General features: G+C 37.4%; 5 protein-coding genes across 7 annotated transcripts; 2 read left to right on the forward strand and 3 right to left on the reverse strand.

The window, feature by feature from the left end:
- The first annotated feature begins 1,578 nt into the window (after positions 1 to 1,578).
- LOC103832835 (protein MANNAN SYNTHESIS-RELATED 2-like) lies at positions 1,579 to 3,711 on the forward strand. The gene is made up of 6 exons (XM_009108925.2): positions 1,579 to 1,884; positions 2,087 to 2,231; positions 2,317 to 2,387; positions 2,460 to 2,545; positions 2,622 to 3,195; positions 3,277 to 3,711. Exons 1-6 carry the CDS (start codon positions 1,783 to 1,785, stop codon positions 3,553 to 3,555), a joined length of 1,257 nt encoding a protein of 418 aa, XP_009107173.1. The 5' UTR covers positions 1,579 to 1,782; the 3' UTR covers positions 3,556 to 3,711.
- Positions 3,712 to 4,800: 1,089 nt separating this feature from the next.
- LOC103832836 (GATA transcription factor 28) lies at positions 4,801 to 7,207 on the reverse strand. Of its 3 annotated transcripts, none has more exons than XM_009108927.3 (7): positions 6,827 to 7,105; positions 6,251 to 6,594; positions 6,081 to 6,173; positions 5,811 to 5,944; positions 5,609 to 5,740; positions 5,377 to 5,482; positions 4,801 to 5,265 (listed from the first exon to the last, which is right to left on the reverse strand). In XM_009108927.3, exons 2-7 carry the CDS (start codon positions 6,563 to 6,565, stop codon positions 5,116 to 5,118), a joined length of 930 nt encoding a protein of 309 aa, XP_009107175.1. In that variant the 5' UTR covers positions 6,566 to 6,594; positions 6,827 to 7,105; the 3' UTR covers positions 4,801 to 5,115. The 3 variants fall into 3 exon arrangements, with proteins under 3 accessions (XP_009107175.1, XP_009107176.1, XP_018509396.1); XM_009108928.3 differs by having other exon boundaries at positions 4,809 to 5,265; positions 6,087 to 6,173; positions 6,827 to 7,207; XM_018653880.2 differs by having other exon boundaries at positions 4,809 to 5,265; positions 6,251 to 6,597; positions 6,827 to 7,207.
- A 230-nt stretch (positions 7,208 to 7,437) lies between these two features.
- On the forward strand, positions 7,438 to 10,941 carry LOC103832838 (mannosyl-oligosaccharide 1,2-alpha-mannosidase MNS1). The gene is made up of 14 exons (XM_009108930.3): positions 7,438 to 7,816; positions 7,996 to 8,043; positions 8,120 to 8,281; positions 8,388 to 8,500; positions 8,577 to 8,642; positions 8,798 to 8,972; positions 9,195 to 9,284; positions 9,453 to 9,577; positions 9,660 to 9,725; positions 9,797 to 9,905; positions 9,987 to 10,085; positions 10,167 to 10,247; positions 10,319 to 10,489; positions 10,573 to 10,941. The coding sequence occupies exons 1-14, from the start codon at positions 7,658 to 7,660 to the stop codon at positions 10,789 to 10,791; spliced, it is 1,683 nt and encodes a 560-aa protein (XP_009107178.1). The 5' UTR covers positions 7,438 to 7,657; the 3' UTR covers positions 10,792 to 10,941.
- LOC103832837 (KH domain-containing protein HEN4) lies at positions 10,807 to 13,306 on the reverse strand. Its single transcript, XM_009108929.3, has 7 exons — positions 12,676 to 13,306; positions 12,200 to 12,580; positions 11,883 to 12,134; positions 11,598 to 11,811; positions 11,453 to 11,514; positions 11,194 to 11,379; positions 10,807 to 11,102 (listed from the first exon to the last, which is right to left on the reverse strand). The coding sequence occupies exons 1-7, from the start codon at positions 13,264 to 13,266 to the stop codon at positions 10,965 to 10,967; spliced, it is 1,824 nt and encodes a 607-aa protein (XP_009107177.1). The 5' UTR covers positions 13,267 to 13,306; the 3' UTR covers positions 10,807 to 10,964.
- A 449-nt stretch (positions 13,307 to 13,755) lies between these two features.
- On the reverse strand, positions 13,756 to 19,912 carry LOC108869382 (protein MAINTENANCE OF MERISTEMS). The gene is made up of 3 exons (XM_033276508.1): positions 17,188 to 19,912; positions 16,535 to 16,974; positions 13,756 to 16,436 (listed from the first exon to the last, which is right to left on the reverse strand). The coding sequence occupies exon 1, from the start codon at positions 19,856 to 19,858 to the stop codon at positions 18,428 to 18,430; it is 1,431 nt and encodes a 476-aa protein (XP_033132399.1). The 5' UTR covers positions 19,859 to 19,912; the 3' UTR covers positions 13,756 to 16,436; positions 16,535 to 16,974; positions 17,188 to 18,427.
- Positions 19,913 to 20,546: the final 634 nt, after the last annotated feature.

Consider the following 20,546-nt stretch of genomic DNA (forward strand, 5'->3'; position numbering starts at 1 on the left):
TCACAATGTAAATTGTTTTCAAAGCCTAATGCAAAATAATGTAATAGAATAATATTTAAACAAAAAAAGAAAAAAAAAGCTAAACCAAAAATATAATTTATCATTGGTCATTTTTTTTACTTCATTAAATGTTAAAAACAAAAGATACCTTTCTTAATACTTGTGATTTTAATCAAAATTACCTACACTTTGTAATAGAGAGACTAGGTGAGGGCATTCCGCGTTCGAGTACCCATTCAAGTTTAGTTTGGGTCTATTCAGATTTCAGATTTTTGGGATTAAAAATTTTAGACTCATTCGGGTATTTACAAATTTCATATTTGATTCGTTTCAGATCTTTGCGGGTTCACTTCAGGTTCGGATAACCATTTAAATTATTTTAAAACCTAAAAATAAAATAATATTTTTCTGATAAATTTGAATAATATATGCAAAAAATTACCTAAAATTAACATATAATTGGTTTGTCTTGAATATTTAGATTGAGAATCATTAGATATTTTAAGTATTTTTGGTATTTTACGTATTATTTAGCTATTTTAGCCATTTACTTTAGACTATTTATATATACTTTTAAGTATTTGGACAATTTCAAAATATCATACATACTTTAGATATTTTATATATATTAAATCTAAAAATAATTAACATATTTAAGTATATATTTCTATTTCATATACATTTAGTTACCAAAATTCTTCGGATCAGGTCGGATTCGGATCCGGTTCTTTAGATACCAAAATTTTGAATTCATTAGGATATTTAACCAATTTCAGTTTGGATTCATTATTACTGGATTCGGTTCGGTTCTTTGGATTCAAATTTTTTTTTTTTTGCCCAGCTCTAAAAAAGACTAACTTTTTTTTGTATACTATTCATTGGTATTTATTTGGTGCAATAAATAAATATTTTTTGAGTAAAACTTAATTGTACTCAAATAATGCAAACTTGATTACTACAGACACCGAGTCAATTGTCAAATTTTATATACCATTAATGCAAGATTCTATTAGCAAATTAAGAAATATATTTACAAGATCATAATTAATTATTTAGGACAATTAAGGAAATATAATAAATGGATAGAATAGAGCATATAATAGAAGACATATATGCTTTTGTCAAATATTTTCAGTCTAGTTTTTGATTTTTCTAAACTCTATCTACATCTTTAACACATCTACAGAATTGATAAATGCATGGTGGCTTATGCAAAAAAAAAAACTTATTGTATTCTCTAGTACAAAAAAAGTTATCCCGTGTTTTGGAAGTACGAATAAAAAGCTAGTATAAATGCAAGATTCTATTAGTAAATTAAGATATATATTTACAAGATGATAATAATTATTTATAAAAAATTAAGGAAATATTACAAATGGATTTTGACAAAATTTGCTTTTCAACACCCCTCACTTGGTAAGTAATAGTTGAAGATAAGCTTTCGTTTACAGTTTTGGTTTTGATATGATACAATTCTGGTTTAACCGAAATCAAAATCGGTACAGGTCCGGTTTAATCAAAATCAACTAGTTGATTTAAATACCATAATCAACGGTGAGAGTGTCGGTGGCTGTGTTACGGGTCTGTAGATAGAGAGAGCGTAAGGCAAAGACTTAAACACTCACTTATATAAAAAACAAAATATCTTTTAGACAAAATCATCAAAAGGGACTCAGATTCGTGAAATCTTGTCTCTTTTTTCTTTCTTTTGTCCTTTTAAACCAGTCCCTAATCTCTCCTCAATTGAAGGGAGAGTGTAAGAAGAAGAAGAAGAAGAACACAATGGGTGTGGATTTGAGACAAGTGGTGGCTGGAATCCTCACCATTACCATGTTCGTAATGCTCGGACAAATGCTTCATAGAGATTACTTTGATGCTAATCAGGTACTTAACCCAAATGTGTCTGTTAATGTCAGATCTGGTTTATACAAGTCTTAGGGTTGATTAGAGTTTTATTCATTCTGGGTCGAGTTTGGATGTTGCGTTGTTGTTAAAGACTCAAACTTTGGAGAGAATGATTCTGAAAGTTTCAACCTTTAGCTAAAAACTCCAAATGCTTGTCTTTGTGTGTTTGTGCTTTTTGCAGGTTCAAGGAGATGCACATGATATTGAGTTCCATGGATCAAAAGTATCTCTGGAAGATGGACTTGTTAGATCAAGTGAAGGGACTAAAGGGCCTTGGATGGAGGATAGCAATGATCTTAAATCTTGTTGGTCAATATCTGAATCTGGTATTAGACCATTTATGTTTTTTTTTATTTTTAAATCTTCTGTGTGTTTTTTTTATATCTGATTTGCTTCAATGTTTTGTTGTAGATGAAGCGGTATCTTCAAAGGGTTATGTTACATTCTCCTTAACGAATGGTCCTGAGTACCATGTCTCTCAGGTAATCCTTTAAAAGTTTTTTGCCTTTTCTTTGTTTCTATGTTGTTTTAACTTTTTCATCATCTTTCTTTAGATAACTGATGCTGTGATGGTGGCTAAGCATCTTGGAGCAACGCTTGTGCTCCCTGACATAAGAGGAAGCAAACCTGGTGATGAAATGTTAGTTAGTTTCTGTATTTTTCATTAAACATTATGGTTTGTTTGTTTCTCTTAGTGGTTGATGAATGTTATACAGGAACTTTGAAGACATCTATGATGTAGATAAACTCGTCAAAAGCCTCGAAAGCGTAATCAAAGTTGTGAAAAAGCTGCCAAGCCACGTTTCTCTAAGAGACATCGCCATTGTCAAGGTCCCCACCAGAGTTGCAGAAGACTACATCAAGGAGCACATCAGCCCCATCTTCAAATCAAAAGGAAACATCAGAGTCACAACCTACTTCCCTTCAGTGAACTTGAGGAAGTCTTCTCTGGATGGTGGTGAGACAGACCCTGTCTCTTGTCTGGCGATGTTTGGCTCCTTGGAGCTGCAGCCTGGAGTTAATGAACTGGTGGAGGCCATGATCCAGAGGCTCAAGAAGAAATCTAATGGTCGGTTCATAGCCATAGACTTGAGGGTTGAGATACTTGAGAAGAAGAACTGCCGTGAGACAGGTGCAGGGGGATCCAAAACATGTTACAACGCGCAAGAGATTGCAGTGTTCTTGAGGAAGCTTGGGTTTGATGGTGACACGACTATATACCTGACTCAGCCTAGGTGGGAGAGCAGCCTCAACATTCTCAAGGACATCTTCCCTAAAACGTTTACTAAGGTGTGTGTGTGAGATGAGATCATTCATTCTTTTAGTCTCTGAAGTGAATCTTGATTTTCTTTTTTATATATATGATGGCAGGAGGCGATAATGCCGGCAGAGAAGAAGTCTAAGTACCTTGAGTTAGAGAACTCAGAGTATGAAAATGTTATTGACTTCTACATAAGTTCGAGGAGTGATGTGTTTGTGCCAGCCATTCCTGGTCTGTTTTATGCCAATACTGTTGGGAAAAGGATAGCTTTAGGGAAGCCTCAAGTTCTTGTTCCGGCAGAGATCTCAGGGACGTCTGGTCTTTCTACTGATTACATCTCTCCTTATATCTCGAAGAAGAATCATTTGGCGTATTCATGCTTTTGCTGAACTTTTGTGGTGTAATTTATTATGAGGGAATTGTTTTGCCAACCAAATCTATAAAAGGGTCTTTTCTCACTAAGTGTAAGGCAGTTAGTTCCATACCAATTTGATTTTTAGTGAAAACTGTTGTTGAGTTACAGAGCTTATAGCTTTTGCATCCCATTCATTTTATCACCATTGTCTAGTGGTGAAAGCTGTAGTCAGGAGGAACATAGATATGGCGAGACGTTGTTCGATTTCAAACATGTCTGAACGTTAAAAACTCTAAGTTGACATTCTTGGAACATATAATATTGTGTTGTATCCAAAGCTACCTGTTGTTGGTCCCTCATAACTCCATGTCTTGCGGCCAAGATAATGCACTCAGACCTTGACAAGCAACTTTTACAGGTTATAGAGATTGGTCTATGGAAACGTGTGCTTCGATGTCAACGTGCTGGATTCCAGGGACAAGCTCTTGGATCTTTTTCTCTAACCGGTCTATTTTTTCACTTCCTGAATCCGTTACAGCTTCCTCAGCACTTGGGCAAAGCAGCAACACACAGATGGTCTTAAAGAATGATGAATCTGTTTATTCATTCATCTTCAATTTCCAGGGAATTCACACTAGGTACGATCAGTTCATTACGTTTACAGGAAAGCTTCTGAGCCTAGATGATTCAGAAGATGTTAATATATCTGAAATCTTCCACTGTGAAGGTTTATTGTGATGTGCGACCCAAGACAATAGACTGGTGGTTTGGAACCCTTGTACTGGTCAAACCAGGTGGATCCAACCAAGGCTACATTGTAACGGTTACACCATGTACTATAAGTATTTTCTAGGATATGGAAACAAGAAGAACAAATCATGTGATAGCTTCAAAATGTTAAGGTTTGATGATTCTGAAGTGGGTCGTGTTTTATCCCACAGGGTTCTATTTGTTGTCAGAGAAGAGAAACTTTCCTTGTTACTTGAGAAATCTGTTCATTATAAACCATTAGAGATGAAGATATGGGTGACCAATACCAAGGCTGATGATGAGGCCAAAGACTTGTCGTGGAGCGTGTTCTTAGTAGTGGATTTCACTTAAGTTACACAAGGTATGACGAGGGTAATGAGTTTCTTGGTGGACGAGGAGAATAAAAGGGTCATGTGTTGGAAAAAAGGTTTTGGTGACCTTACTACTTTCATTATTGTGGTAAAGTTCAGACCCGTCCTGGTAGTTAACATGGTTCACTTCACATTGGGACAACGCTTACACTATTTTGGTGAGCTCTTAAATAAAGTTAGTTGTCTTTTAACAGACTGCAAAATTACATCAGGCTATCATAGTATAGTTATTAGTACCAATAAAACAACAGTTTTACTAAGAAGCATTTTAGAATCAGAAAAAGAGATAACCAAACATCGCAGAGCATTATAACCTATATTATTACATTGTCACTGATCAAATCCGGTTAAACCTAAACCGAATCAGATTCTCTTAAAGGAAATGATAAAGCTACATAGCACACGAGAGATAATCAAGCCTCTGTTTGAGATCTTTCTCTTGCGTGTAATGGCAAAGAGCCAAAGTGTTTTCCTCACTGTGAGTTGCTTATGTCATTGGCTACTGTTCCCATCATTTGATCAGCCTCAAGATTTGCCTCCTCCTGCATGTTGCTTACTTCATTATTTACTTGAAGATTTTGGGATGTTTGAGGAGCTCCTCTGGATAAGTCTCTAAGAGCACCCTAAACATTATAAGTCTTGTCATTACACAGAAACATCAATGAATCAAAAGAGCTATAAAATGAGTAAGACAGAGAGAGAGTTGATCAGTTAAGCATCAAGTGTTAGCTTGCCTTGTTTGCCCACATAAGTCCACATGCGTTGCAAAGTGTTCTTGGCCCTTCAGGTCCACGCCTCATCATTGGAGTTGACTTCTCCCCGATTCCACAGTGCCGACATCTTTACAGGTTCCAAAAAAAGAAAAGTCAGATATGCAAAGAAACAAATACTGGTTCATCACAACCTCTCTACACTAAGTGAGTTAGTTCAGGTTAAGTCTTAAGTTAAAAGCATTGATCAACTTACGAGATTTCTTGATTCTGAGCCTCGCTACCTTCTATAGCCCACGTTTGACTGGACTCCCAGCTAGATCCATCAGCTGCAGCTTCCCCATTGTTGGACTTGGCAGATGTGAACTGACCTTTATTGCGCTGCATCCTGCATATACCGAAAGCAATCAAGGTGCAAATTCTACAAATGTATAGGTGGACCAAGTTGTTGAATGTACCTCAAAGCTACCTCCTTGCGAACTGTATACCGAATCTTCTTATCAAAGTTCCTCTCTTTTCGTTTCTCTCGGAATCTAACCAAAGAAGCTAACCTCTGTGGCATACTACACCTTTGCGGAGTTCCAGGTAGACCCTGTCCCATTGATTAATCAGCAACCGCACTGATGCATACTATGGTTAAAATGTTCTAACTGAAAGGGAGCTCGACGTCAAACTCTTTCTAGTATACTACAATAGGGACAGGTTCAATCACAAAGGCAAAATCTAACCAATACCCTATTGTTCTGATGAGATGCTCCTAAGCCTGCAGGGGGTGCCTGAGGTACTTCTCGTCCACCCAATAACAGAAGCACAGCTTGAACCTGCAGCAGATGTTGAAACAGATTAAAAAAATGCAAGGAGAGAATCAAAGAACCAACTCAGCAGCAACTTAGATCACCTTTTCAGGCAAGACACTGTCGAAAACGTAGACTTGCCCCTGAAAGGACAATGTCAATTGATCTCCTTGTTCACTACCACGGTCGACCACTTCACCACGGTTGTCAGTTATAATCCCAGGGTGGGAAGGAACGTCTGTATCAACCCCATCACTCATCCCACCACCACCACCAGTATCAGCATGGTCATCGACCATGCCGCTTCCGTTGTGGATGTGTTGCAAAGCATGGTGTCCGTAGTGGACATGATGCAATGGATCTTGAGTTTCTCCAATGTGCATCCGACCATTGCTTCCATGAAGTTCACCATCATCCATGGTTGCTTTTTTTTTATCAATTCACCTGACTGCTAACGTGAAACCAAAACAAACTTGCATTATTAAACACTTAAGGGTTAAAGCAAAGAAGAAGTCTATACAGAAAACAGAAAGGTAGCATCTTGTTAAGTGATAACAACCCAAAAACCTAAACTTGGATCAACCAGATCCGACCAAAGACTCTACCTTTGCACGTTTTAAGCCTTACATAGACCATTTCAAACGCGAACCCACTTGAGATCAATAGTTTGGATGAGGTACCTATTCGTGGGAGCAACACCAAGACAGAACAGGAGACTGAATATGTCGGAAGACCCAACAAGCGCGACGAGCAACGGTGAAAGATGGCAACTTGGGGAGGTTGGAAGCGATGAACAACGCTTGAGAAAGGAGAACAGAGACGAAGAACCGGAACACCGGCGATTAGAGAAAGAAAGAGCGGTGAACTAAACCAATGGGGTAACAAAGAGATTCAGTTTATTAATTTATCAGGATAACAATAAATAAAGAAAGCTAACGGATCAATAAATAAATACTTTTACTAATTATTTTTTTAATAATTAAATAAGAGAAAAATATTATATTTAAAACTTAGAATACAGAAAAAATATTGTATATTTTAATTAATCTGATTTCTAATCATATAAACTAATTTTATAAAAATAAATTATATTTAAACCAGAAAAATTAAAATATATTTGATTTTACTGTGATAAGTGTAATTATTTTTTTATAAATCAAAATGCAAAAATTGAACAAATTGAACACCTCTAAAATAAACCAAGAGGGCCAAAGAGGTTCAATTTAATAAAAAAAGAAAGCTAAGGGACCAATAAATAAATAGTTTATTCTCTTCTCTGGTGTTTGTTGTTTTCTTCTTTTATTCTTTCTTCGTCTTCGTCAACCTGATCGGATCTATAATAGAATAACTGGGATTCTTTTAAGGAAGCTCATCTCTATCTCTTCTAACTCATTCTCCGATCAGAGGATTCGAAAGTTGACACCTTTACGCTTTCTTCTTCCTCTGTTTCATGGAATCTGATCCCTCAATTCGTCTCTGTTTCTTCTGCTGAGTGTGTGTGTGTGAGAGAGATGGCGAGAGGTAGATCGATAACTAGTTCTGGGATATGGAGATATTTGAATCCAGCGTATTACCTCAGAAGGCCAAAGCGTCTGGCTTTGCTCTTCTTCGTGTTCGTCTCTGTTTCCATGGTGGTATGGGATCGTATGAATCTCGCCAGAGAACATGAGGTATGTCTTGTCTCTTCATAGAATCTAGACAGAGCTCTGAGTCTCTCTGTCTTAGAGACATTCATAAGCATAAAGTAGCTAATGTTAAAAGTGATGATACTTTTTGTTTCAAGGAAGTGAATGACTCTTCTTGTGATCATCTTTCTGATGGGTTTAACGAAGTTTCTGTCTTGTTTCAGGTTGAAGTTTATAAGTTAAATGAAGAAGTTTCACGGTTGGAGCAGATGGTAAGATAGATGTTTCCCCTCTCATCCTATTGCCTTCAGTGCTTTCTTTAGCTAACTAAGTAATATATTGTGCTAGTTAGAAGAGCTTAAAGGTGTTGGCAATGGTAAAACTTTGATGATTCAGAAGGATGTTCCACAAAATCCAGTTGATATGGAGCGAAGGCAGAAGGTAAAAGAGGCAATGCTCCATGCTTGGAGCTCATATGAGAAGTATGCTTGGGGAAAAGATGAGCTTCAGGTATAAATTTACTATAATCCAAATGTTGTTCATTACATAATCTAGTGACAATTGGGGACCCACAAATCTGAAGTTGTTCTTTATTTATTTCATTCTTTATTGTCAGCCTCGGACAAAAGATGGCACTGATAGCTTTGGTGGCCTCGGAGCAACTATGATAGATTCTTTAGATACACTCTATATAATGGGTCTACATGAGCAGTTTCAAAAAGCCAGAGAGTGAGTATCTAGCTCCAGGCTCTTCATGATTATTATCTTTGCCAATCTTTATTTGCTCATTGTCTTTTATTTGCAGGTGGGTTGCAACCTCATTGGATTTCGACAAGGACTATGACGCCAGTATGTTTGAGACAACCATAAGGTTGCTTTAACAGGTTTACTTTGGTTGTTATCTGTATCTGTCATAGGAAGAGTCAGAACCATTTGTGATTTTATTAGCTAGTTCTTGGTTGATATAAGATGTGGGGTGTTGATTTTTTGCATCTTCTTATGTTCTTTCTCTTTATTTTCTTCCAGAGTTGTAGGGGGACTTCTCAGTACGTATGATCTCTCAGGGGACAAACTTTTCCTCGATAAGGCTAAGGATATCGCAGACAGATTATTACCTGCATGGAACACTCCAACGGGTATACCTTACAATATCATCAACTTGAGGAGTGGAAGTGCTCACAACCCTTCGTGGGCGGCTGGGGTGAGTCCTAGATCCTTTTAAAGCCTATAGCACAGGCTGCATTTCTTGTTCTTGTATGGCGATGGTTATAGATTTGATCGCCACTATAGTTTCTTATACTTTATTTCTTATCTGTGTCTTTGGAGTAAGTACCAAGTGTCGCTAGATTTAGATATGTATCATTGAGTTAGTACATTTGATCTGTCAGTTTTAGCTAATTGTTACAAGTATTGTATGTACTAGGGAGCCAGTATCCTTGCAGATTCTGGCACTGAGCAGCTTGAGTTTATTGCCCTTTCCCAGAGGACAGGGGACCCAAAATATCAGCAGAAGGTACATGTCTCTGTTACTTTCATGTGTGGTTTATAGATTAGCTAATGGGAGAGTATTTTGAGTTTGTACAATACATATTTGTTATGTCCCCTAACTAACTGTAAAAGAGGAGATATACCTGCATTAGTTTGCTGCTAATTGATTCGTTTGGTAACTTGTGTGTCTCAGGTAGAGAAGGTTATAACTGAACTGAATAAGAACTTCCCTGCGGATGGTTTACTCCCTATTTATATAAATCCTGATAATGGCAATCCATCTTATTCCACCACAACATTCGGTGCCATGGGAGACAGGTAATTTCCTCAACCAGATGTGGCTTGGGTTCTCTGACCTTGACTCTGCTCTCTAACAGTTACTAATATATTGCTTTTGTAGCTTTTACGAGTATCTGCTAAAGGTTTGGGTGCAAGGGAACAAAACCTCAGAAGTGAAGCTCTATAGGTAAGTAAAGCTGTATGCTGTATTAGCAAAAATGAAAAAGACTTAGTTTTTTTTTCGTGGCAATGAATCAGAGAAATGTGGGAGAAATCAATGAAAGGTTTATTAAGCTTGATCAACAAATCAACACCTTCATCATTTACATATATACGTGAGAAAAATGGGAATAATTTTATCGATAAGGTAAAAATCATCTTAATGTCAACGCTTCGAGTCTGAGAGTGTTTTGCAGGTTTGACATTGTTTCTCTCTTGTTATATTCAGATGGATGAATTGGCATGCTTTGCTCCTGGGATGTTGGCTTTAGGAGCATCAGGTTATGGTCCTGATGACGAAAAAAAGTTTCTTACACTTGCTGAAGAGGTACATTAGAATCTCTTTAGAGCTTTTAGTGAAGTTTTTGCTTTCTGCTTATTGCTCTCTCTCCCCTCCATTTTACTGCAGCTTGCCTGGACTTGTTATAACTTTTACCAATCAACACCAACGAAACTCGCTGGAGAGAATTATTTCTTCAATGCAGGACAGGTAGGTTGGTAAATAACAGGTTTATTTTGCTTGCTTGGCTTGGTTAAACCCACAACGCATGATCGTTTCAGGACATGAGTGTTGGAACATCTTGGAACATTCTAAGACCAGAAACTGTTGAATCACTCTTCTACCTCTGGCGGTTAACTGGTAACAAGACATATCAAGAGTGGGGATGGAATATATTCCAAGCATTTGAGAAGAATTCTCGTATAGAATCTGGATATGTAGGCTTGAAGGATGTAAGTTTCTTCTTATCCAAAAACCCATTTCCATATTTCAAAAAAACCTTTACATCATCAACGTTTCTTTCTTCATTTTTCAGGTCAATACAGGTGCTAAAGACAACAAGATGCAAAGCTTCTTCTTAGCTGAGACTCTCAAGTATCTTTACCTTCTCTTTTCGCCTCCATCGGTTATTTCATTAGATGAGTGGGTTTTCAACACAGAAGCTCATCCGCTTAAGATCGTGGCAAGGAATGAGCAGCGTAAGCCCACTATAACATTACGGCAAAGGCGGTTTGGTGGGATTATTAAGGGTTAATAGACAGTTTACTGCTCAGCTGTAATTTGATATTATATAATACAACAGAGTTTGAGGCACATTGTTGTATTAGTTTGGATAATAGATAAAGAACAACAGATGGAGAACTTTTTTGTAACAGCAATTAGTTAAAGTACTCACTGTTTTCTTCTTCTAATTTTAAAAGAGAGCAATCAACTTTGGCCACAAAGAATGAAAGCATGAAGAAGGCTTTGAGCGAAATGAGCTTGGTCTGATGTACCTGAGACCACCACAAGTCCCTCTGTAGTCCCTGCCTTTGGATCATGCACAACCACGTTTGCACCTGTTACCTGTTTTGTTTCAGTTTACAAACTACATTTAGATGATTCCTTTCAAAACAATCGTCCTTCTATGAAAGTTTCTTGATGAGTTAAAACGTACCTGCTTGATGTAATTCAAGTTACTGCAGTTCTCACCATATACATGGCCTAGGTATGCTTGAGGAACCACAATCTCCACATTTGCGCTTGTCATTGGCAGATTCTCCCCGCCAATGGGCTCATTCCTCAAAGCAAACCCGTGGTTCACATCAGGAACCATACCACCGGGATGACCATCGATAGGTGGCTGGTAATTAAGAAATATTAACTAGCCATTTGCGCTGTAACCAAGCTATCATACACAGATTGATTTCACATACCTGTGGAGTCCAAGACATTGGGGAAGGTGGCCTGTCAAATCCAGGACCATGACAATGCCTCTCTGTATAATCATACACATTATAAAGAGCTGAGATAGATGCATGTATCAACTGTTGATCAGGAGTTGGGATCTGATGAAAATACCATGGTATGGTCCTACAGGAGAATGGTAACGATCTGGAGAAGCTGGATATGGCCTCGGTCCAAAAGGAGGAGGCGGTTCTGGATACGGACCCATGAACGGCGGAGGTGGACCACCCATTCCCGGAAAAGGAATTCTTCCAGGAAACATCGCTTCCCGAAGCCTACTTGTTATTTGAAACAAAGCATCTTGAACAGTCTTCACATTCCCAATGATCTGACAATGCAGCAAAGTTTTGTCAGTTACTGTCGAGTTGAAAAAACTTAACGAACCTATACTGAGATTACCTGCACAATCTCATCATGTTGAGATTCATACTTGGTAGCTTGATCTTTTGCAAAGACTCGGATGCTAGCACCAGTTGCTCTCCTCATTTCACTTATCACATGACCCCCTTTCCCCAACAAACGTCCTATAAATGGCGAATGCACAAGAAGCCGAGCAACAACTGCCGCGCTAGGTTCAAATCCAATCTCAACGATTCTATTATGCACACACATCACAGCATCTTGCGCAAGAGAGTGCCGTCTCTCCAAGTTCTACAACAACGTTAAAACCACAATAAATCAAACCAATCCAAACAATGCTGCAAAAACCACATTACCTCTCGTGCAGATATCACAACGATCCGCTCCTCAGTCTCATGAGTGGGATCCGACACCTTGATCGACGCACCAGTCTCGTTCTGCAAAGCGCGAACCACAGCTCCACCTTTCCCTATCAAGCTTCCAACTTTATCAGCCGGACAAAGCAGCCTGAACGCCACCTCCTCTTCAACAATGGGTGGCCTGTTAAAGGGTCCAACGTCTTCAGCCATTGGATTAGGAGGATGATCCCACTGATGATACTCCATGGAATGATAATCCGGAGGATAACCAGGCGGCGGAAACGAACACTCCTCCCATGTTGGAGGTGCACCACTCTCTTGAAGAGAGCTAGTAATCATCAACAGCGCCTTCTTAACATTCGAAAACTTCCCATTTATCTTTACACACACACACACACACACACACACACAAAAACATAACCAAATCAGTTAAAGACTCAAACTTTGAATTAGCTATTACAAGTAATCATCACCTGAATCACAACGTCTCCAGGGAAAGCACAAGGAGGAATCTGATCAGTAGATGCAATCCTAACGCTAGCTCCACTCTCATCCCTTATCCTCTGCATCATCATCCCTCCCTGACTCATCAAGTAATCAACTTGATTGCCTCTCACAAGAACCCTACACAAACCCTCGAACTCTCCTTTGTCCAGCTCACTACCGTCTCCATTCGCGGCGTCGTCGCCGAACACTATCCTCTCCAAAACCCTAACCAAAGCCGAAGACGACGGCGGCGGCGGCGCTTCCTCGCCGGGCTTATCCGCCGCGGCAGTCTCCGGCGGCTTCGTCTGGTCGGAGCTAGGGTTCTCTGGATCGCAGGCGTTCGATGAATCGTCCTTCTTTGTTGCGTTTGGTGTGGTGATCAAGACCACGCGCTCTTCTGAAGGGACTGGGATGTCGTCGATGACGCGGATTTTGGAGCCGGTGAGGGATTGGAGGTGGCGGATTACGGAGCCGCCTTTTCCGATTATGGCGCCGGTTCGGGAGGCGGGGCATAGGAGGCGGAACTGTACTGACTCCGCCGAAGCTGTCGCCGGACGTTTTGAGGAAGAGAAATCCATTAAAGTTTAATGAAGCTCAACGGCGTCGTTTTTGGAGTTTACAGGTTTAACATATGGAAAGCGATATTACCTTAGGTTTGTTGTATTTGCAGATTATTAACTTTACATTTGATAAACTTGCAAAAATGGCACAAAAACTTTAATTAAATTCTTATTAACCCTTTGTATATGCTGTGGTTAAACCATTAGAAACCAAATTAATCAAATGGAACTTAATGTCTACCTAAACCGAACCAAACAGGTCATATATTTCAATAGCGCACACAAACCATCAAAAAAAAAGATTTGTGTCTAATTAAGTTTTCAAGATTATGCAGAGAACAAAAGAAATCACACCAAAGATTGGTAATGTGTGACATTTTTGTATTTGTTTCTAAGCAGAAACTCCATTTTTGCTTCCTTTTATTTCTACTAGATCCATTTTCCGCGCTACGCGCGGATTATTTACTTTAAATTTATAATCTTATAATTATATGAATTATTTTACTATACTTTAATTTGTACATATAATTTTACTTTTGTTTTTCATAGTTTTTATTAGTCTTATTTATCTCATATATTATATACCTGTCTATTTCTAATATATTTTATGTTTGTATCACACAATTTAAAATTAACAACAGTTTCCTTTATCTGTAGATAATTTTTTTTCATTTTCTACTAATTTGAAATTTTGACAATTATTTGACCTAAATACTTTATGAAGGTGCTATTTTTTTACGTTAATGCGTATTATTTATCATAGTAAAATCAAATGATATTTTCGCATTAAATATTAATATAATAGTTATTATTAGTATTTATCTTTATTAATGTTTTAATTCTTACTTAATATTTGGTGTCATATTAAAATTATGTTGTTTTTGGCTAATCTAGCATATTTAATTTCAAGATCGGTTTACACTTTATTTCATTGTTATCGAAAAAGAGCTACTATAAGCATATCTCTACTGAGTAAAATTTATTATTATTATGCTCCTCTTTTAAATGCAAATTTAGTAATCCATAATATTATTAAATGACTAAATATTAGCACACATATTTGGGAACAAAAAAATAAAACTTATGTTTTGTTTAACTTGTTAAAAATGAAAATAAATTTTAATTTAAAATAAAATATTAAATTACTAAAATCAACATTTTAGGTCTGACGATCATACCAATAAAATAAATTATGTATATATTATTAGTTATATTATATAATTTACACATAATTATACTACTATATTTTAATTGATCGGTTAATTCGATTTGACCGGTTTATATACCATAATTTCATAAAAATAACATTCATTTGATATATTCAGTATTACCAAATCCAATTTATTTTCTCTCTTTCGATTTGGTTCGTTTATAATTGGTTCGTTTTTATCGGATTGAACATCCCTAAAGAGGCATCCGTTTTTTGTGTTGAATATTTATGTTATTTAGTATTAGTTTTGATGGGATTAAAATATTTAGAGATGGTTTGGTCATCTATAAAAGAATACTAAATATTTTGTTTTGTTACTTCTAGTATAATTGAATTTTTTTAATTGGATAGATAAGATTATGAATAAATGTGGGGAGGCATTTCCAGGATCAAATAACATAGAAAAGGGTTAGATGATCAAGATATACCACAACTTAGTCAAGTAAATGCATTTTTTACAGTAAGCAATTTAAATGACTTTTCAATTTAATTTAAATTGTGAAATGCCCTTTTTATAATGTGTCATAACAGATACTTATTATTTTTTAAGATTTCATTTATTTGAATATGTCTGTGTTTACAGATAGCATCTAAATATTGTATCTGTGGTATTAACTGAAGTACTTAATTTGCCAAATCATATTCTTACCAAACAGTTAAACTGATTTTAATTTATTATTGTACAACTTCTAATTTCATTTACAGATACGTGAAGACTGCACAAAAACATAATAATATTTCGAATAGTAAAAAAGTAAACAAAGAACTACTTACTGCATCACCAATTGTCTTATCATTAAATATGTTTTGATCATTCCTTATTACAAATCGTGTCTTCTTTTACTCAACTTCACATGCAGTAATAACCTCACCGGCTGTTTTGTTATTCACAACACCAAAACAAATTATATATTCTTCAGGTCACCAGAGAGAAATAATTTACATAGGATATACCGATATAAGATGTTTCAGATCAGGAAATAAAGAACTTGGTCGTGGCTTTTGCTTCCTCAGAGATTAATTTGTGTCTCATTCTCTAGAAGCCATAACCTGCAAGTAAACATAGATATCAGAAAAGGTTGCAGATTTACCGATAAATCTGACTAACACGGAGAGCACATCGATTCCAGTTCGAGGATGATAGGCAACTGAGTAAGAAACACTGAGATCTCTCCGCATGATCTATGTATAGAGAGTACTGTTGTTCGTTTGTGTTGATGATCATTGCCTATCAACAAAGACAGAAGGTTCCTCTTGTAGAGGTCTCTCTCCGTAGCTTTTCGATTATGTTTTGTTTATTTTGTGAAGGCTTGAGCCTGTTTTTTTCAGGACTTTTGGAATAAAAAAAAAGTTGTCTGAATATGAGAACACTAACTGCAGTAAATGCCAAAGTAAAATAAATTTACCTCTTAGAAGGTGCTAGTACTACAACCTGTGTTAATACTTCATTGTCAAACCTGCTAAAATGAAAGAGTAAACAACTTTAACCACTGAGAATCAAATCGCAAACAAAAAGGGTTAAAGCTCGGTGAAAAAAATCTGAAAATGCAGGATAAGCGGTGAGAACTGTCTCCATTTTTCTTAATATTATGTCAAATTAAACTCAGAAGCAATCAAAAGAAGATCATGCAACGCAACATTGCTATTTGAGGAGAACTGAACATGACCACTCAATTTCATAGAGAAATTTGTATCCATAATATTCTTCACCAGATCCAAAACCGACTTCCCTAATTCTTCATTCAGGTAAATAACCCATGACTCACCATATGGTTTAGCTGAGAACTTGATTTCACAGGCTCTAGCTCCATCAATTCAGATAGCATTGACATATTCATTCCTCTTTGTTTCAATTCCTCTGACCTAGACAGAAGAAACTCCATCACTTTCTCTTGTGTCACATATTTCTCAGTACACCGAAAGCTCAAAACCAGAGATTCTGGCCCTTATCTGTTTTAACCATAAAAGTATTCTGAAACTGAAGAAAGGAAAACTAATGTCAGAATTAAACAGAACTCGCCGTCGGATATGTATATACACTTTATTGAACTTTTGGGATGGTGGATATTCGTGTACCTCGCAAAACGAATACGAACAATGTAGTAGTCTAAGTTGATCTGATAAGACAATGCTTGGCTTACTTTAAAAAAAAAAACTGTATTCATCAGCAAGTGCTTGACCTATTGATTTTGGCAGTCTGCAAAAAAAGTTGTCAAAAACGCTATTAATTTGATTAGTCGTGAATCATGAAGTTGTAAATCAGTATGAATGCACTCGCGTTACTGCGGGGATTGTTCCCTAACAATATCTTCTCAACATTATCTGAAGCAGGCTGTTTGATATTACGAATCCAGTTCTTAAGCTTTGCAATAAGATCAAGAAAACAGGTTCAAAAACAAAGCAGAAATGTAAGACCAAAGATGTCATGTTTAGACAGCAGCAAAACTACTGTTGACGGATGGTTCGTCTGTGACATCATCCAGCTGCAAAAATTCCCATTGCCCCTCCGTAATAAGCTGCAAAAGTGTAATGATAATCCATTTAAGCAACTTAACATACATGTAAAACAACATCAGCCATAATGCTAAGTAGATTGCAAAAACTAAAAAAGATATCCTTAGACTCTCAACCTCTCTAATATAGTATCAGCCATATGAGCAACTCTCTCATATGAAAAGGTCCCACTCACTCATATGAGCAACTCTCTCATATGAAAAGGTCCCACTCACCAGTGGTGATGATTCAACAACGTTCTTGACCAGCCGTGTCCCAAATCTGGAGCATGCCGCGTTTGCCATTAAGCTCAAAATATAGTTCTTTTCTTACAATCAATTCTGCAAAGAAGCGAAAAATAGGCATACATCACAGTCTATCTATTATAATCTGAGTAAATGTACAAAAAAGAACAGAGAAAATTTTGAGCTGGATTTGCCGCTGTAATCTGACTTGCTGCTGGATTTTTCCGATCTTATCGCCATTGCCTGATGTAAAAGGATTGAGTTTAATGAGTAGTAATGTGGAGGCGAATTAACTACGGGGAAAAGAAGAGTTACAGCGACGTCTGGTTTTCAGGTACAAAAGAGGCGACATGATGAAAGGGGAAAGAGGAAAGAAGAGATGGGTTTGTTTTTTCTGTGGCCCATTTATGCAGAAATCTTTGACCCATTTTTTTACGTATGACATGGTAAGTGGCTATGAAATATTGTATTGTGATTGGATGATTTTTTAATCCTATGTGGCATGCTTCTCCTTGCACCATATTCCCTTTTTAGTATAGTATAAATTGTTTTCCATTCTCTAATCACTGCCAAAGTCTTCTCACCTTCATCATACGTGCCTCTAGTGTCAATGCTATCTCATTTATTGCATTGTTTCTTTGCTTCAATCTTTCATCAGCATCATCATCATCTTCCATCTTAAACTGATTATCTCCACCTTCATGGAGCAAACACTTTGCTTCCTTGGTTCCATCACCAACCATAGTCCTCTTTTTCTTCTTCTCAGCTTTGGTTCCACTTAAATTAACCTCATAATCACAGTTTTGTCTTGTCTTATGTGGTGACACAACAGTTTCCACGAGAGGAGGATCTAAGGAGTTGTTCTCATTAGCTGCCTTGCTTCCGGTATCTGCTTCTTCTTGCTTGATTTCTCGTGTTACTACAACAGTTTCATCTGATCATCTCAGCAGTGGTAATGTCATCATAACAACTTTCATCATCTTCCTCACGAGCTCGCTTGTTTCCCAAATACTCACTTTTCCTCTTCACTAGTTCATTGTCAAACAAGTCATCAAGTAGCACTTCTCTTGAAGCTGATCCACCGCAATCTCCTATCTTGCCTTTCTCTATCTCTGATCTCACACTTCTCCTTGTTCTAATATATCTAGACCTTTTGAGCTTTTCAGGAAACCCATCTCCCATCTTTTTAAGCACTTCACTTAGTGACATTACCTTTGAAGTATCCTTCTTTCTAAGTATCCTTCTTTCTAAGTCTCATTACTTGAGCAATAGTGAGGCTATCATCTTCATCATCCTCATAAACTCGCTTCATTGACTTCCATCTCTTACAACCTGAAGGAACAGAATCAGATGTATCATCATCATCATCATCACCTATGATGTGTCTTGGTGTCAATGATTCAACAGCTTGATTCTCCTCGGGAGATAACTTCTTCCACCATTCAGAAGAAGACTTCTTCCACCAAGGTATAACACAACGTGAAGGGATGTACAACGTCAATTCATCAAGAGGTTTGTTGTACTCATCCCAAGCTGCCTCTTTTGAGAGGCTCTTCCTCTCAACATGACAAGTAACATCCTGAATCAAACCGAACTGTGCAGCCACTCTATTGGGGAAGTAATGTTCCACACAATCAATCCCAACAAGCTTAGACACTTTGACACATCGAGCAAAAGAGACAAACTCATCGTCAAGATCATTATCAACAAGAACCCACATTGCTTCCTCAGGGTAAAACAGAGGAAACTTCCCATTCTCCAAAGCCTTTGTGTAAGGACGCCACTCAAAGCTCTCCACTTTCGCCTCCTCGAGAACCTTTCTCACATTGCTACTTCTCTTTTGAGTCGAATCATCACACCAAATACTCAATCTCGGTTCACCTTTGAGCAAAGGGTTAGCCTTTTCGGGTTGCAGCTCCTTGAATCTCTCCCATGTCCAAACCTGAACCAACTTAAACAACCTCTTCAGTTCAATCTTGTCCTCTATGGTGATGAACTCTCTAATGTGGCGTTTCAAAAGAGTTAGCTCTGCGTAGAGATGAGCAAGAACAGCAGGAGCAAGAGCTATCCTAGTCCCTCTTGATACATGAACAGCAACAGAGAAAACTACTTCATCTATATGATAATAAGCAGACGGAAACACGAAATAGCTTAGCCACAACGCAAGGAAAGCCACATGCTCAAGCTCATCATCATCATTCATGAATCTTCTCATCCACTCTACTTGACTAACAAACACAAAGTTATTATCTTTCTTGATCCTCAGACTATCTTTCACCAATTTCTCCTTAACCCTCTCTCCTGATTCATCGAGAGCGGCGAAAACAGGGGAGCCCAGAACAGAGAAGCCTAGAAGGAACATAACGTCTTCTAGTGTTATGGTTGCTTCGCCCCAAGGGAAGAAAAAAGTGTTGGTGTCTGAACACCATTTCTCAGCGATACCCAGAAGGAGATCTGTGTCTTTACTGATTCCTTTTGTGGATGACATGATTGCTTCGAAAACGCCAGCTTGTATCCATGTGGGTTTGTGCAAAGAAGACATTTTGAGAGCCCAAGACTTGAACTTTCTGTTCGGGAGCCTCCACCCTCTGAAGAAAACGCTTAAAGACAGAGACTTTAAGTCCGAAGGAGGAGGTGCTGAACGGTTTTGACGACGAAGCATAGCTTCAGGTCTGTCAATGGAGGTGCTGAGACGGGGTTTTTTGTACTTCTTCCTTTCTCTTGAAGTAAGATGGAAGAGAAAGTTTTGTTCTTTCTGTCTCACTGTACTTTTCTTCTTTGATTTAACGTTTGAAGAAAGAAATAACGTTGGAGAGATGATGGTGCTAGAGCTGGAGTGCAACAGCTCCTTTTTGGGATAATTAAAAACTAATTAATCAACTCTTAAATGCTTCATTGTTTGGTATTTTGTGTTCTTATTTCTTATGAGCATGCAAGAAGAATAATAAAAACAGTGACTTTTATAATAGTGACACATTTTAGGAAAACATGCAGAAACTGAAAGGTAAATAGAACTTGAATTTTCAAAATTCAGAATTTCTTTAACAAACTTAATGAAGCCAAACTGTGCAAACTAAAATTATATGAAGCCATGACTTTCAAGTTTCTTGTTTTGGAATTAGAGAATGTGACATTTCCTCAAAGTTTCCCTGCATAAAACTATTGACTTTTGTCGGGCTGTTGTCTCTATTCCTCACTTCAGTGGGCCTAAGTCTAAAGCCCATAACAAAGAGTTGAAGTAACAAGAGCTCAAGCCCATGACGGCTAGGGTATTCCGTTTTGTACCTGAGTATAAAAAGAGGAGCTTGTTGGTTACTTGATAACGACGGAATCAGATAGGAGATTGTGGT

The sequence above is a fragment of the Brassica rapa genome, chromosome A08 (genome assembly GCF_000309985.2).
Source record: "Brassica rapa cultivar Chiifu-401-42 chromosome A08, CAAS_Brap_v3.01, whole genome shotgun sequence".
NCBI classification, from domain to species: Eukaryota; Viridiplantae; Streptophyta; class Magnoliopsida; order Brassicales; family Brassicaceae; genus Brassica; species Brassica rapa.